A 13,972-nucleotide genomic window follows, 5' to 3' on the forward strand; every position below is an offset into this window, starting at 1 on the left:
ACTATATGTGTTATGCTGTTATAAACAATTGTAAGAGACTCATAGGGCTTTTATGAAAACCATGTGTTTAATTAAATGTCAGTAACATTATATGGTATGAGAGTGTTTCCACACCAAAGTCAGTTAGTTCACCCATAAACTCCACAGATTGTTTTGATGACTAGCTAATGCCTGTTGTATACTTTTAGTTCAACTGCATGACAATGGCGGAAACTCTGGAAGATTATGGGACTGACATCAGAGACTGTTGGCGCAGGAAGACGCTGCATTGTCCCGGATATTTTTCTGTTTTGATTCTGGCAGCTGTTGCCTTGGGTAGGTTTTGACTTATTCCTTTACATTCCGATACTCACTTTTATCTTGTGGCTTTTTCTTAAGTAATAGCATTTTTTTTGTAACTATTAAACAGATCTTATTCATGTTTTAAGTTCTGGGTCTTTTTTTTTTTTTAAAGACCTTGCAACTTTGTTTTGAAATGTGTTATAAAAGCAAGGGATGTTATGTGTATAAGTTGAACAAGCACTTTCTAAGTACTTACTACTGTAAGGGTATTACTTTACTGTACCTATACAGTTTCAATATATTTTGATGCATATTATCGATTTTATTTTATTTTTTAAATTAAAAAATTATTGTATTCTCTACTAAATCTATACAGTATATATTCTCATTCTTGAGTCACATCATTTAATCAGTAGCTAAGTTTTACGAATATGATACTTGAAGTGTTTGGCCAAATAAAATAATGTTGCTTTGTCACAAAATTTATCCTGTACTAATCTGAAACCCAGAGAGGTATCCAGACCATTTCAAGTAATACATTTTACGAACTATTCCCAAGTCGTTTTTTGAGGATTTGTATGACAAAATCAAAATCACAAAAGATATGCACTTCATTTTCGCTCACTTTAATATTGGCAACCTCTAACACAACCCTGCAAAAAAAAAAAAAAAACTGCATTGAAGGACAGAAAAAGTGAAAAGTATGCTCAGAAAACATAGACGTTACATTTGTATATTTTTACCTATGTTTTAAATACACTTCACACTTCAGGAGCCAACATCAAAAGTTGACATCACATTGGGCATGATCAATAATGTAATGTAGGTAAGTGCAAATACACCTTTAGTCAAGTTTTGAGAGCTGTGGGAAGTTGTGGCATTGTGACAATCTCCACCACGCTGGGCAAAACCAATCTTAGATGGAACAATGAAAGGGATGAAAAGGTAGAAACTTAAGAAATAAAAAGTTAAAAACACACATAAAGGAATGTGTCTACGCAATTAAGAGCCATGGCTAAAAACCAAAATTATTTATATGTTTAAACAGACTCCAGACGTGAAAAATCTGTAATGCAAGATACCTTTTTACTAACATCAAGCTGTACATTCCTCACACATTCTTCATCATGTGTTTGAAAGATGTATGAAGGAACATTTAATCACACTAAGGGATGGTTCAAACCTAACATGGTACACTCTGCTCAGATAATTCAGTTTACCACTTCTGAGTAAACAACAATGAAACAGAAAGGAGAAAAAAAAAAGCATAAGTGCATTACCTCCATTAGATTATCTATCAATATAACCAGTTAATATCACAGTTAGTTTACAATTTAATATATTTACACAGACATATTTGCAACATTACGTTTTGTGATCTTCATTTTCAGTGTTCTCCTTTTAAGTACACTTGAATATAAATGAAATTCAGATTTTTCATCAGCCACACAATCCTTCCACTCATGTGACAAACAACAACGGAGACGAGTACGATGACATAATTCAGTTTTTGCAATTTCAGCGTACTCACACATTTCATTTTGTGCCAAATGTATATGCAGTGAGGCACTCTTATTGCTGTCTGTTAAAGAAAACTACACTCGCAACACACGACGACTATAATAACCCACATCAAGATTAAAGCTATGATCAATACGTTTGAAGGAAACCAGGAAGACAAAAACACTTTTCCCTTCACTTCACTATTCATCAAGCCAGTATAAATCTGCACAGCTTACATTAATCTAAACTGTTCATTTGTTGAGACTCAGCATTCATTTTGAAAGCAAAGTTTAAACGGTTAATCTAAGCATTATTGAGAGCACAAACTTTAGTATGAAAATAAGTGTAGTGTGAGTGTGTGAGAATCAAAATAGATTTTATCTTACACATAAGGATTAGAGTCAATCTCAAACTCAAGGTGATTCAATTTGACAAGGCTTTTACTCTGAGTAATGTGGTCAACAACTAAACTATTTTAAAAGTAACTTCGCATTCTGTTTTGGGTTTAGCATGGCCCCCTCACAAATTGTAAAACCGCCCATGTTAAATGTAAGGGGGAACGAGATGTTGCGTCGCAGTTTAAGGGAGATTTTCTTTGACAGGCTTTTGGGGATCTACATAATAGGACATTCTCTGTAAAAAAGTTAAACAACTTCTGGTGGAATGAACACTATATAATAGGAACAAGATAAATGTATAGGATAACGAAAGGACTGTACTTATAATCTTTAAAATAAATTGTCGAAGTAGAAAGATGACAACAAAAGACAAGGTCCTATATGTTTTCCCCCATTGTGCCATTGGTATTTTTATGCTTCATATTTCCATTGGTACTTAACATAGTTTTCATTAAGGTTCACATTGTTCACCACATTGAACAAAGAAAATATATTCTATTAAGGTTAATGTGCTACTCACAGAAAGGTAGTTATTCTTCCTAAATAAAAAATAGATAGAAAAAAACTTTAATTTGTATTCTTGTGTAGTGAAAAAAGGTTTTAAAAAATCATATATATGTAATGACCCACTACTGTTATTAAGATAACAAAACCAGCCTTAACCGAGCCGAGAGGCTTTATCACAACAAACTACTTTCACATTTCTTCACCATGTGTTTTAGAGTGGGTTTGAGGGATATCAGGATAAAGGAAATCACAAACAAGTGTTGAAACTGACTAGTTGAGGGCAACAAAAAGGCTAATGCGTCAGGTTGTTTCACTTTTTGGAATTAGGTATCATTGCAAATGAATATAAATTGAAAGGCTAACTGTGCATCATGTCTTGGTGTTTGTGAGACTTCTCTTTTTAACAACATTTCTCACTTTGGCCTGTGCCACTCAAGCCCATGCATCTATGCATTTGATTTGGGCTGAAACTGCTATGCTCAATATTCACTGTGTGAACTAATAAAACATTGGGTATGATGAATACACTTGACTCATGATGGTGCTGTTCTGGGGAAGTAGCAATAAATTAATTGCAATAGTAGTCAGAATAAGGAGTGTAGAACATTAACAATCACATGAATAACATGCTAGGGAGTAGCTCTTTCTTCCTGAGCCAACCTTGTATCGATCTCATCTGGATGATTTATGCCTTTGAAGAAAAGGCTTTTTAAAGAAAATGCACAATATCACGAACCAGAATAAACCTGCTTCCAAAAGCAACTCAAAGGCTGTACCAAAGAACCATGGACTGAGAACAATCACCAGAGCAACCAAGATAAACATTGTGTGTTAGAGAGGCAGTGAGGGGAATCTGAACACTAATCATCTGCAAAGTGACAACAATGCCACAAAGTGCATTGTATCTACGTTGAGGGGGAAGATGCTCTTAACCCTGAGCAAATCACTTCTGGAAAAGGTGATCAGTTGAAGCTACAGACATTGAAGATTGGATAATGTCAGGCTTGATTCTCCTGATGCTGAAGGTTGGTTCTCCATAGAGGAAGACCGGCCGGGTCAGAAGATCTCGGGGCACATGTCCCAGCTGCCTTGTTCCTTGGCCTCCCAGTAACCGCCCTTGTAGACATGCAGGGTCTCTCCGGAGGCGGGGTCGTCAAACTTATCAAACCACATGGCTTGGTAGTTGTCTGGATGGGCGCCTTAAAAGGAAAGGAAAAACAAACATTTAAAAAAGAAGCTTTAAAAAGGAACCTGAGGGGAGGGTGAAGAAGCCACTGAGCCATGACAAAACATCATGCTTAAATCAAGCCGACATGCTCTCAGGTAGCTGATGAAGAGATATTTAATGTTTCAATTTCACCTGGCCTTCCGCAGTGTTCATTTCTTAAACAAAAACTATGACCAAAATGTTTTCCATGACTAAAACAAGTAGTTGACAAGATGGCGCAGGTGTCATTAAACACTAAATGTAATTGTAAAAAGACAATGTAGTTGGGTTAAAGACTGCTCCTAAATCTGAATTTTTGAAGCAATGAAGCAGTTCCCTTTCATATGGTGTTTGCACACTATCATGATGACTAATCAGCATCCCAAAATAAGCAGTCAGGAGGACTCATAGTAACTTACCAATGTTTAAGTAAAAGATGACAACAACAGGACTTGGCTATATTTCCGCTACAAGATGGACTTTTATTAATCCCAGTGGGGAAATTGTTTCTCTGCATTTGACCTATCCTAGTGTTAGGAGTAGTGTGCTGCCATTTTGAACGGCGCCCGGGGAGCACTTGGTCTTGCCGGGACTTGAACTGGTGACCTTCCAGTTGCCAAGCCAAGTCCCTATCGACTTCGCCACCACCACCCTATACAACGTGAACTGAAATACCAATAAAGCTACTGAATGTTAAAATAGTTATGTGTTCCTTTTTTAAGATCAGAAGAATAAAATGCCAACACTTTTAGTCCCCCATAATCTGAACAAAGGATGAGGTTGACTAAATATGATTAAAGCTAACAAGGACATTTGACACAGGACCAAGACAAAAAAAACTGCTTAGAGAATTAACCCCATTCTTTAGATGCACCTTATTCGTAATGACAAACAAATGCTCCCCTAAAACATTCAAGTACCAGGTTTGTGGCAACTCTACAGTGAGCTACAGTCTAAAGGGTTTTCTAAAAACTACCATCACAAATCTAAAAACAAACAAAACAAAAACAGGATGACGGAGAGCTAGACGGATGTTACTTGCTTTGGACTTGAGCTCCATAGGCATTATGATCTGTATTGCCTTCCACTAAGAGACACCAAGTTGCAAAGGGCGTAAAGGGTGAATGGGAAATGGAGAGGATCTAAATCTAGATTATACAAAATACTAGAAAATTGGAAATATTACTTCATGTCATAAGAATACTTGCTTTGAAAAGGAACATGTGATGGTCCATAAGGGGCTGAAAATAGAAGAATTAGGGATGAATCTTTGAGAGTTAGGAAACAAAGAATGGCTATGATCTGAAGATGACTGATACAAAGAGACAGCCAATGAAATGTAAGAGGCTACTTGCATGCAACAGGTGTGAGAGGGGGAGAGTCCTCTGTGTCAGCTTTACACCAGCACAACAAAAAAAGATTTTAATCCACAACTCAAACAGCTTTCAAAATACACACACATTTTGGTTTCATGTCCGTTTTAGAAGTGCTGTGTGGCAATTTAACAAACTTCCAAATGTCCCCTCTGTGGGACCATAGGCCAGACCATATTTGACCTCTAACCCATACATCACTTCCTATCATAAAAAGGGACCTTTTTGCTTATACATTTCAAGATGTCTTTTTACCATCTCTGCACTGAAATGCCCTCTTCCCATCTGTGCGAGACTTTTTTTTTTATTTGGCCAACAGAAGAGTGGGGGATTTCCCTTAAAAACCTAATTGGTGGCAGTGTGAGGCTGATATTGGATCACATTTTAACAGTGCTGTTCTAAGTGGATTATGTGATTATATATCTTATTATATATCATTTTAATTGATCAATAGTAACATTGTAGTGTTGTCAAATTGGATTAAAGTATTGTAAGGCCTCTCTCAGCCTGTCCCTAGTAGATCTTTCTACCCTGAACACATTGAAAGTGCATAAGGAGGGAATCTTGAGTCTTTTTTTTCAAGAGACGTGGGACAAAAAGTGACTCCTGCACAATTATCAGCCCTTGTTTGAGTAACTGGCAACTCATTAGTATTGACAAGAAACCCCATCAATCTCCAATGGATATATAAGAGTCATTTTTGTCATTGCTGTTAAAATGCTACACAAAGCACGCCTAAAAGTACACATTATGTTAAGCTGTAAAATGATACTTGCTTTCATCTGAAACCTCACTAGCTTCTGTGCCAGTCTCCACTCCATCAGCTAAATGGAACAGACATGGATGAAGGGATGGTGAAAGTGTTAAAAATAAGATGTTGACGACATTTAGCACCTTTTGATGACACAAAAAAACATATTGGACATGTGTTTATTGCATCTAGAGTTAATGAACAGTGTAGATCTAGGGTTAGGACTAAGAGAAGAGTACTTGCTTTTTAAGGGTGAATCATTGATTGAATCCTCAGTGACAGCTTAGGGTTGAGACAGAGACAGACAGACAAGGTATTTCAAGACAGACAAAGTGGGAAAAGATGAATGGAAAGTGAAACATTGGAACGAAACATGAGGCAAATAGATAAAAAACAAAGTGTATTCCCATCTTCTGTTTGTTTACCTTCCTCAGGTGTGCTAGCTGCTTTAACAGCCTCCCTCTCCCTTTCTCTGCGTACAATGCGCTGTTTCTCTTCTAGCTTCTGCTTCTCTGCGTTAGCCTCGTCCCAGCGGCCGTCCTCCATCATCCTCTGGTCAGGGCGCCGCCGGCTGTCTGTCGGAGCCACTCCCTCTTCAGACTCATTGAGCGTCAAGGCCAGTGAGGAGAAGAAGTACATGTTCTCCGCTCCCTCTCTGTAAAGTCATCAACATGAAAGTCAAGAAGCACCAAGACACAACGATTTACAAGCTCCATTAGCTAAAAAGCATTTTCAACTCTCTCAACACTACCGGAACTCACGGTAAAGGGTTCTTCTTCCAGATTTCTTTGGCTTTGAGCGTCTGATAGACGGTCCTCTGTTTGCCTTCAGTGCCGTTCTCGCCTTTACTGCTCTGCATGATCCTGGAGAACTCCATCTTCTCATCCCAGGTTCCTGATAGCACGTAATGCGCCTTCCCATCCTTATCCGTCACTACTCCTGTTACCTGAGAGACAAAGTCAGATTTAATAAAGAATGCTTTTAACAGTAGGCAGTGCAGGGAGACACAATTAAAACAACAGCTCTGCAATTCATTCATTTATTACTGACAACTAAAGCTAAAAGGAGGTGTTGAGCTGGACTCAGTGGCGGTCGATCAAGGATGTAGAATACCTTGGTTGAAGGATATTCTACCCAGAGACCCAGAACAAGATCTGATTGGTTGCTTTCTTTTCTAACACAAAACCACTGAAATGCGTAGTGCATGATCCGAGAAGGACAAACAAGTCAACGCAACACTGTAATATTACAGATCAACAACACAGATACCATTCTCATTTATTTATATACATTTTATTACATGTTATTTATATAATTAAATCGATTTTTTTGTTTGTTTTATCTGAGTGTTCCAGGGTATTCTCTGAATACCTTGAAGGCCCTGACGGTTCGCCACTGGCTGGACGACATAATACTGGCTCTTTAGAGCTATATCATAAAAGAAAACAGTGTGTAAAAACACTCACCTTTCTTGGTACATCTCTGGAGAAGTAACTGTAGGGAGCAAACTTGAGGTGGCAGCGATCTCCTGTCTTGTGGTTCACCACGTCGATCTCCCCTGACTAGAAGAGACATTGTTGAGAAGTTACAGATAAACCCAATAGAAGAACAAGCTAAATGTTCTATAAAAGACATCTATGGTATTTATTAATGAGTATTTGTGGTGTTATGGTTTAGTCAGTTTTAAATGTACCTGGTCAATCCATAGTTTTCCAACAATGATATTGTGTACTGTTGTCGTGACTTTCTTCCAAGAGTAGTGATTCTCGCTTTTGTCAAATAAACACTGGATAGAACCTGGGGAAAATAAGAGAAACAGCAATGTTAGGCCTGGTAACCTTCATGTAGGACTGCTCGATTATGGCAAAAATCATAATCTCAATTATTTGGGTCACGATTATTAAAAACAATTATCCATTTACTTTGAAAACATCAATTTATTGGAGAAAGAAAATGTGAACAGTATGTTTTTAACAGTTGATTACCCTGAACTGTAAGTATAATTCAACTGACAAACCAATAATCTTTTTTTTTTAAAGTTGAAAAAAAAAAGTAATAATAATAATAAAAAGATAATCGTTTTATTTCGATTACGTTGTTTTCGTAATCGTCGCAAGCCATAATCGTAATCGTGATTAAAATAAGATTAATTGAGCAGCCCTACCTTCATGTGTAACCTGCTAATCAATATATCATATTTCACTCTACGCACTCACCCAAAGGCATGATGGAGAGATATTTCCCTCTGAACTTGCTGGCCAGGGTGATTTCTTGTCTGAGGGTCCAGCCCTTTTCAGAGAGGGCATGGTGAGCTGCAGCAGGCGGGTGGTGACTCACCTGAGAGAGGAGAGTGAGGAGAAGAGAGACAGCAAAGTCAAATCCAAATAATGCAACGGATTAAGACTATTCACGCTATTTAACAACCATGCATTAACATCCTTCATGCGTGTTTATTTTTCCAGTGTGTTTTGGACCTACCTGCTCACAGAGGGAGCGGTAGCCACAATCTTTGAGTCGATCGAGCTCAAAGGTTTCTCCCAGCAGAGGATTGAAGGGTTTTCCTGTGCGGTGGACAGTGGTGGAGTAAGAGGAGACTGTGAAAGCGGCCACATAACACATCTGCTCCAGAGAGCTCTGACATTTAGCAGCCCTATCCAGCAGCTCGTAGTACTCCAGGTCTTCAGAGAGACGTTGCAGCATTGAGAGAGGCTCGTTGAAATTCACCTACAAAGAGAACAAGTCAGGTTACTTCTGATTCCTCTCACAGGGGAACACCAACTAGAGTACATGTTTCTTACAGGCATCGGTATCTTCGAGAGCTCCTTTCCAATGCAGTTCTTCATGATGCTCCACAGATTGAGGTAATAGTTGGGTTTGTCCGGGATACGAGTCCGCCTCTGTCTAACTGGCTCCAGCTCAAGGGTCTGTGGAGACTCTGGGTTGGATGCCAAGGACAGTTCATCAAACTGGAAGAAGAGAAAGATTAACGTTCAGGACTTGGCGTGGCGTGTTGAATAGAAGTGGATAAGACAAGTCATTACAAATCAGAACTTGCAATAAAAACAAAGTTTACACACATTAACTGACTGATCGTCCATTCCAGTCTCACAGCTGAACCCACTAGCGTTGCTGCCGGATCTCCTGGCGGACAGAAGAACATACATTTAAAAAGCAGTCCAAAAGAACGGAGCTTAATAACAAACACATTAATTAAAGTGAGAGACATTATGAAAAGACAGACAGGCAACCACCTGTGATACTTGGGGTCAGCAGGGACAGTAATAAACTCTGCCGGGTCTTCCATGGCATCAAAGAACTCATTGTCATCATCCTCGTCACTGGCATCACCTTTTCCGGAGACACCACCTGTGGTAAAGCCAGGCAGTGGAAGAATAAATGGCTCCACTTGCCTCAGTTGATTGCCTCAGGTATGATACACAGCAGGCTTACTAAGAGTAGCATCGGAGACAGACGTTCAGTTGTTGTTTTGAGCCTTACCTTTGTTACCTAAGGCGGGATTGCTGAACGAAGAGGGGAGAACTGTAGCGCCTCTGAAAGCCCTTTCCAGGTGATTGTGTTGTTTGGCCAGCTGCTCCAGAGTCTCCTCCAGACGTATCCTCTGGTCTCTCTCGCTGTGTAAGGCCTTCTGCCAGCGCTTACTGTGGCTCTGGGCCAGGGAGAGGAAGTCTCTACATGCCTTGGGGGACATGAGCGACATTTCAGCAAAGGAGACAATGTTGTGCGTTCAGAAGCAAATTAACACTTGGGTGACTTACATTAATCATGGCATTAGAGGTGATTCTGAACAGCGTGGCTCTTTCTGTCACTTGTTTCATTTTGTCTCCCACGTCCCCGCTGACACGAAGCGCCTCCAGTTCTGACAAAGACCTGCGTGTGTGGAATAAAGAAATTAATAAAAGGAAACAAATTAAAGATCATTGTATTTAATACAAAGTAATCACTTCTGCTCCGTCTGATAGTTGATACCTTTGTAGAGCAGACCCATGCTTCACAATGAGGTCATTGCAGGTGTTGAGGTCCTCCACCTTGCTGCCCAGTGTGCGTAGTGTTGATTGGATTTCTAAGTTACGGCAGCCTCCACCCTGTCCTGAGGAGGGGGGCGCTGCAGGACATTCGTCACCCGAGTCATCTGACGGAGAGAATGGGGAGGATAAAATGACATAAAAAATAATGATAAGAAAATACTTTCCCAATAAAAAATATAAGCATTTTAGCTTGACTTAAAGGTGGGGTAGGTAATTTTGGAGAAACCAGCTCGAGTGCGCTAGAATTTGAAAATATACAACCGGAAAAAATCTACCACTTCCTTACAGAGCCCCTCCTCCAACACACACGAACGCGAACATGACCAATGAGGGCACGAGATAAGTTTGTGCACAGATGGAAGGCTGACAGGCAGGTAGGCCATCCAGTTATTTTAGCCGGGCCGGCTCAGGTGATTGGTCGTGCTTTTTACAGCGCCACGGCTTCCACAGATCATTTTTTAAAATGTATTTATTGTCAAAGCATTTAATATATTCATTGCTATAGGGATGTTAAGAGCATTCCATGTAATATAACAAAAAGTGTTTCTGAAATAAATTACATACCCCGCCTTTAAATGTTGCTGTACATTTGTATGTTTTGTTATTTAATGTCTCCTGCAGTCTCCAACTGATTTGTTTTCCTCTCACCAGATTCAGCCTGCATGTGGACGGCCTTTGCTTTGGCGAGCTCCAGAGCCGTGATCCATCGCTGCCGCTCTACCTCTGAGCTGGCCTTCAAGTGGTAGGTCTGTGCACCTCCGTTAGAAATTACAAAATTGCACGAGTCTTCCACTGCAATATTGGCTGTGGCCAAGTTGATGGTGCCTCTGCACGTGTGACCCATCTCTGCCTGGCTCCTGGAGACAAACAGAACAAAGAAAGGTTAAATACGGAGGTTCTAAATCCCTGTTTTGCACAATAAAAAGTAATTATGTGTTTTTCTGATGCAATTTTACATGTCCTTCAAATTGTGCAAACAGAGTTCTGGGAGCTATTAAGAGTGCAATTCAAATTGTTGTGATCTTTAAAAGTTAGAAGAAAATAATATTGTGTTACTGCCGGAAAACATGGTTGTATAAATGTAATATATATTCCCCAACTTAACACAGCCCTTTCTCAGGTACCACCTTGGCTTCCTTTTGAGCCATGGAAAACCCATCCAGGGAAAACCCTTTAATTTCAAGACATATAATTACAAAATAAGCATGGAGTGTAACTTACCTGTAGTAGGACAGCAGTCCATTGCTCAGAACAAACCAGCGTCTCTGGTAACCTTTAATGTAGTTAGTCCATTTAAAGAGCCAACCCTTGTACGTGTCTCCAGGGGTTGGAGTAGGGGGCTTTGGCTCCGACATCACGACAGCCTGTGCTTTAACTGGGTGAAGTTATAGCCTGTTAAAGAAAAGAAAAAAACGTATCAAGATTTGCATTGATATGAACCATGTGGTGGGCATGATGATGCAAATGTATGAATGAACAGTCTGATGAAAGCTACAGACACTGTCATCACATCGGTAAATAGTTTATTAATGTTAACAACTTTAGATTTGTAAGTTAAATATGTCTTTCTACCATGACACTAATTTTCTTATTATTAGATGCATAATAAGTATGGATGTTTTGATAAATACATACACATAAGTATACAGTATAAAGAAATGCACATAATCGTAGTCAATCTTTACACATTTGTGTTGTTTTCGTCGACGTTTTTTCAATTTAATTGTGGTAATTTGTGCTTTTAATATATTTATCTTAATTTTATTTATAAATACACCTATTATTTTCCATAGGTTACTTTCGAAGGCTATGATTTACCTTTATAATGCAGCCTTGTCGTTGTACCGTACGGCTATTTCTTTGCACGTACAGTAAGAGCGATACAAAAAACGAAAACGGAATCATATATCATGAATGTGTCCACAATACGTGGCCAATAAGGTGGTTCTGGTTTTTGTCAATGTTGCAAGAGCTATGGACGTTAGGTAAATCCATGGAAGTCACCAATTTATAAATCGGAAATAGCATACTGAGCCAATAATCTATAAATACGCTACGATAGTTCGCTTATTGTCGTAAACCTGAAATCTGGAAATTACAACACATCACAAACGCCTCAGTGCTGACATGACTCCCAATACTCTGTTTAGCTAACATGTAATGGCACTGCGTTGACATCTCTCAAAGACTGAGAGCAGCCGACACCAGTCGTGTTAACACTACGGTTATTTAAAGGATTACTAACAGATAAACACATCCGGGACAGTGAGGCACCTCGAGGAACTATAAGTCATTTGCGAACACCAAAGCTACTTAAACAGTGTCCGTCACTAAGCTCACTGCTAGCTACACAACAGGAAGCTGTCAAACAGCCTGACAGACGATGCTAACGATCAATCCCCTCATCTTCGTCCTGTGTCTACGTGACATTAAGACATATTATTACATGACGCTCACTCTTACCGTACGAGACTTCAGCTGTTAACGGCCTGCATGTCGTGTTGGATGAAGCGATGTTAGCTCGCCTGTGTTAGCTTTGCTAACTACTTTCATGGATGTATTAAGGAGAGCAGCTACTTTGCTACAGGTTATTCATCTTCCTCTTCTTTCGATTTAATGGCAGCTTGCATCCTGAATGTTGCACTACTGCCCTCTTCTGGTGTCAGATACCTCCTACAGAGTCCAGTTTCTCAGATATTTTATCATGCTGTTCTTATTTGGAGGCTGACCAAGCATCTTCTTACTTTTCAACCTTCTAGACTCCATTATCTGAACCTCTGCTCAGTGGCTGAAGAAGTCTTCATATATCAAGCAATACCAGTCTAAAATAGTATGTTATAACTAAAGGCCCTGCAATAGAATATAAGACAATGTACTTGTAGTAATATTCCACTTCTGCCGCTGCTTTACCCAAGTATTGTACTTTTTCCATGATGTCTTTCTCTCCTATACGTACTTCACAAAGTGTTCACAATCATCAGTTAGAAGCTACTCATACTGTGAAAGTGTGCTTTTCATAAACTTTCTCACAATACCAATGTATATACTCCAGTTATAAAGTTATTCAGTGTCCCAGTTAGTACTTACATACTTTAACATAAGAAAGGTCTTTAAAAATGCAGGACTTGGACATGTATACGAGTATTTTTAGCGAGGTATTAGTACTTTTGCCTAAATGAATAAATAAAGTGCATACCTCTTCCACTACTTCTGTTGATTAATTTTCTCCTCTGAATTAAAAAGGTATAATAAAAATGTTAACTTGTTTTTTAACACCTATTTGACTGTCTTAAATTACCATTTCATTTTTATTGACTATAAACTATTCCTGAAATGGTGAACAAGAGTTGAATTTTATCAACGAACACTGTCTTCTGCCTTTGCAAGGCTTCCCGTTGTACTCACCCCATTTGACAGTCAAGAGTACAATTGTGTGGAATACATATTCATATTGTGCGGTTATTCTCTAATTTTCAAATCAAAAAGGCCAACTATTATATTATTGAATGTAAATGCAAAACCATATCAATGGTGCATTGATGCAATACTATTAATAGGACAGGAGAGATGTTAATATTCACTTTTAAAACTATTCACAACGTGCAATTAAAAAGAAAACGTTATTTCGTTCACATTTTATTAAAAACAGAATTGAATTTTCCATCTACTTTTGCTACCAATAAAAAGAACCAAAATGCATTTTAAACCTTTTGATAAACATATCTTGCCTTGTTCTAGTACTAGTGGACCCGTTATAATACTCATTCCACAAAATATGCAAAAGCTGTCATTAACCAAAACAAAAGCATTTAAAAGTGTTAAATAAAAAAAAGTAGGTTCTCATCACAAGATAATTTCTTTGAGTTACTCTTTACCCTCGCAAGTAAGCAACAAAGAAAACAATA

At 38.7% G+C, this 13,972-nt stretch overlaps 1 protein-coding gene across 6 annotated transcripts; it reads right to left on the reverse strand.

The window, feature by feature from the left end:
- Window positions 1-892: 892 nt before the first annotated feature.
- On the reverse strand, window positions 893-12,722 carry LOC307039685 (oxysterol-binding protein 1-like). Of its 6 annotated transcripts, none has more exons than XM_079682002.1 (20): window positions 12,525-12,722; window positions 11,289-11,459; window positions 10,716-10,924; window positions 10,009-10,171; window positions 9,798-9,909; window positions 9,520-9,718; window positions 9,273-9,387; window positions 9,099-9,162; window positions 8,820-8,987; window positions 8,500-8,745; window positions 8,238-8,358; window positions 7,715-7,818; window positions 7,488-7,583; window positions 6,783-6,967; window positions 6,447-6,676; window positions 6,265-6,303; window positions 6,047-6,094; window positions 5,253-5,291; window positions 5,106-5,138; window positions 893-3,889 (listed from the first exon to the last, which is right to left on the reverse strand). In XM_079682002.1, the coding sequence occupies exons 2-20, from the start codon at window positions 11,420-11,422 to the stop codon at window positions 3,747-3,749; spliced, it is 2,448 nt and encodes an 815-aa protein (XP_079538128.1). In that variant the 5' UTR covers window positions 11,423-11,459; window positions 12,525-12,722; the 3' UTR covers window positions 893-3,746. The 6 variants fall into 6 exon arrangements, with proteins under 6 accessions (XP_079538128.1, XP_079538127.1, XP_079538129.1 ...); XM_079682001.1 differs by having other exon boundaries at window positions 12,531-12,721; XM_079682003.1 differs by lacking the exon at window positions 5,253-5,291 and having other exon boundaries at window positions 12,531-12,721.
- Window positions 12,723-13,972: the final 1,250 nt, after the last annotated feature.

This window comes from Notothenia rossii, assembly GCF_949606895.1.
Source record: "Notothenia rossii genome assembly, chromosome: 1".
Lineage (NCBI taxonomy): Eukaryota > Metazoa > Chordata > Actinopteri > Perciformes > Nototheniidae > Notothenia > Notothenia rossii.

Bases quoted from the DNA above. Each gene is read 5' to 3' on its own strand.
- LOC307039685 (XM_079682002.1), bottom strand. From the start codon at position 11,422: ATGTCGGAGCCAAAGCCCCCTACTCCAACCCCTGGAGACACGTACAAG. The intron at 6,968-7,487 runs GTGAGTGTTTTT...TTTGTCTCTCAG, and splicing joins CCAGAGATGTACCAAGAAAG to GTAACAGGAGTAGTGACGGA. The intron at 3,890-5,105 runs GCAAGTATTCTT...TTTCCTTTTAAG, and splicing joins ATCACATGTTCCTTTTCAAA to GCGCCCATCCAGACAACTAC.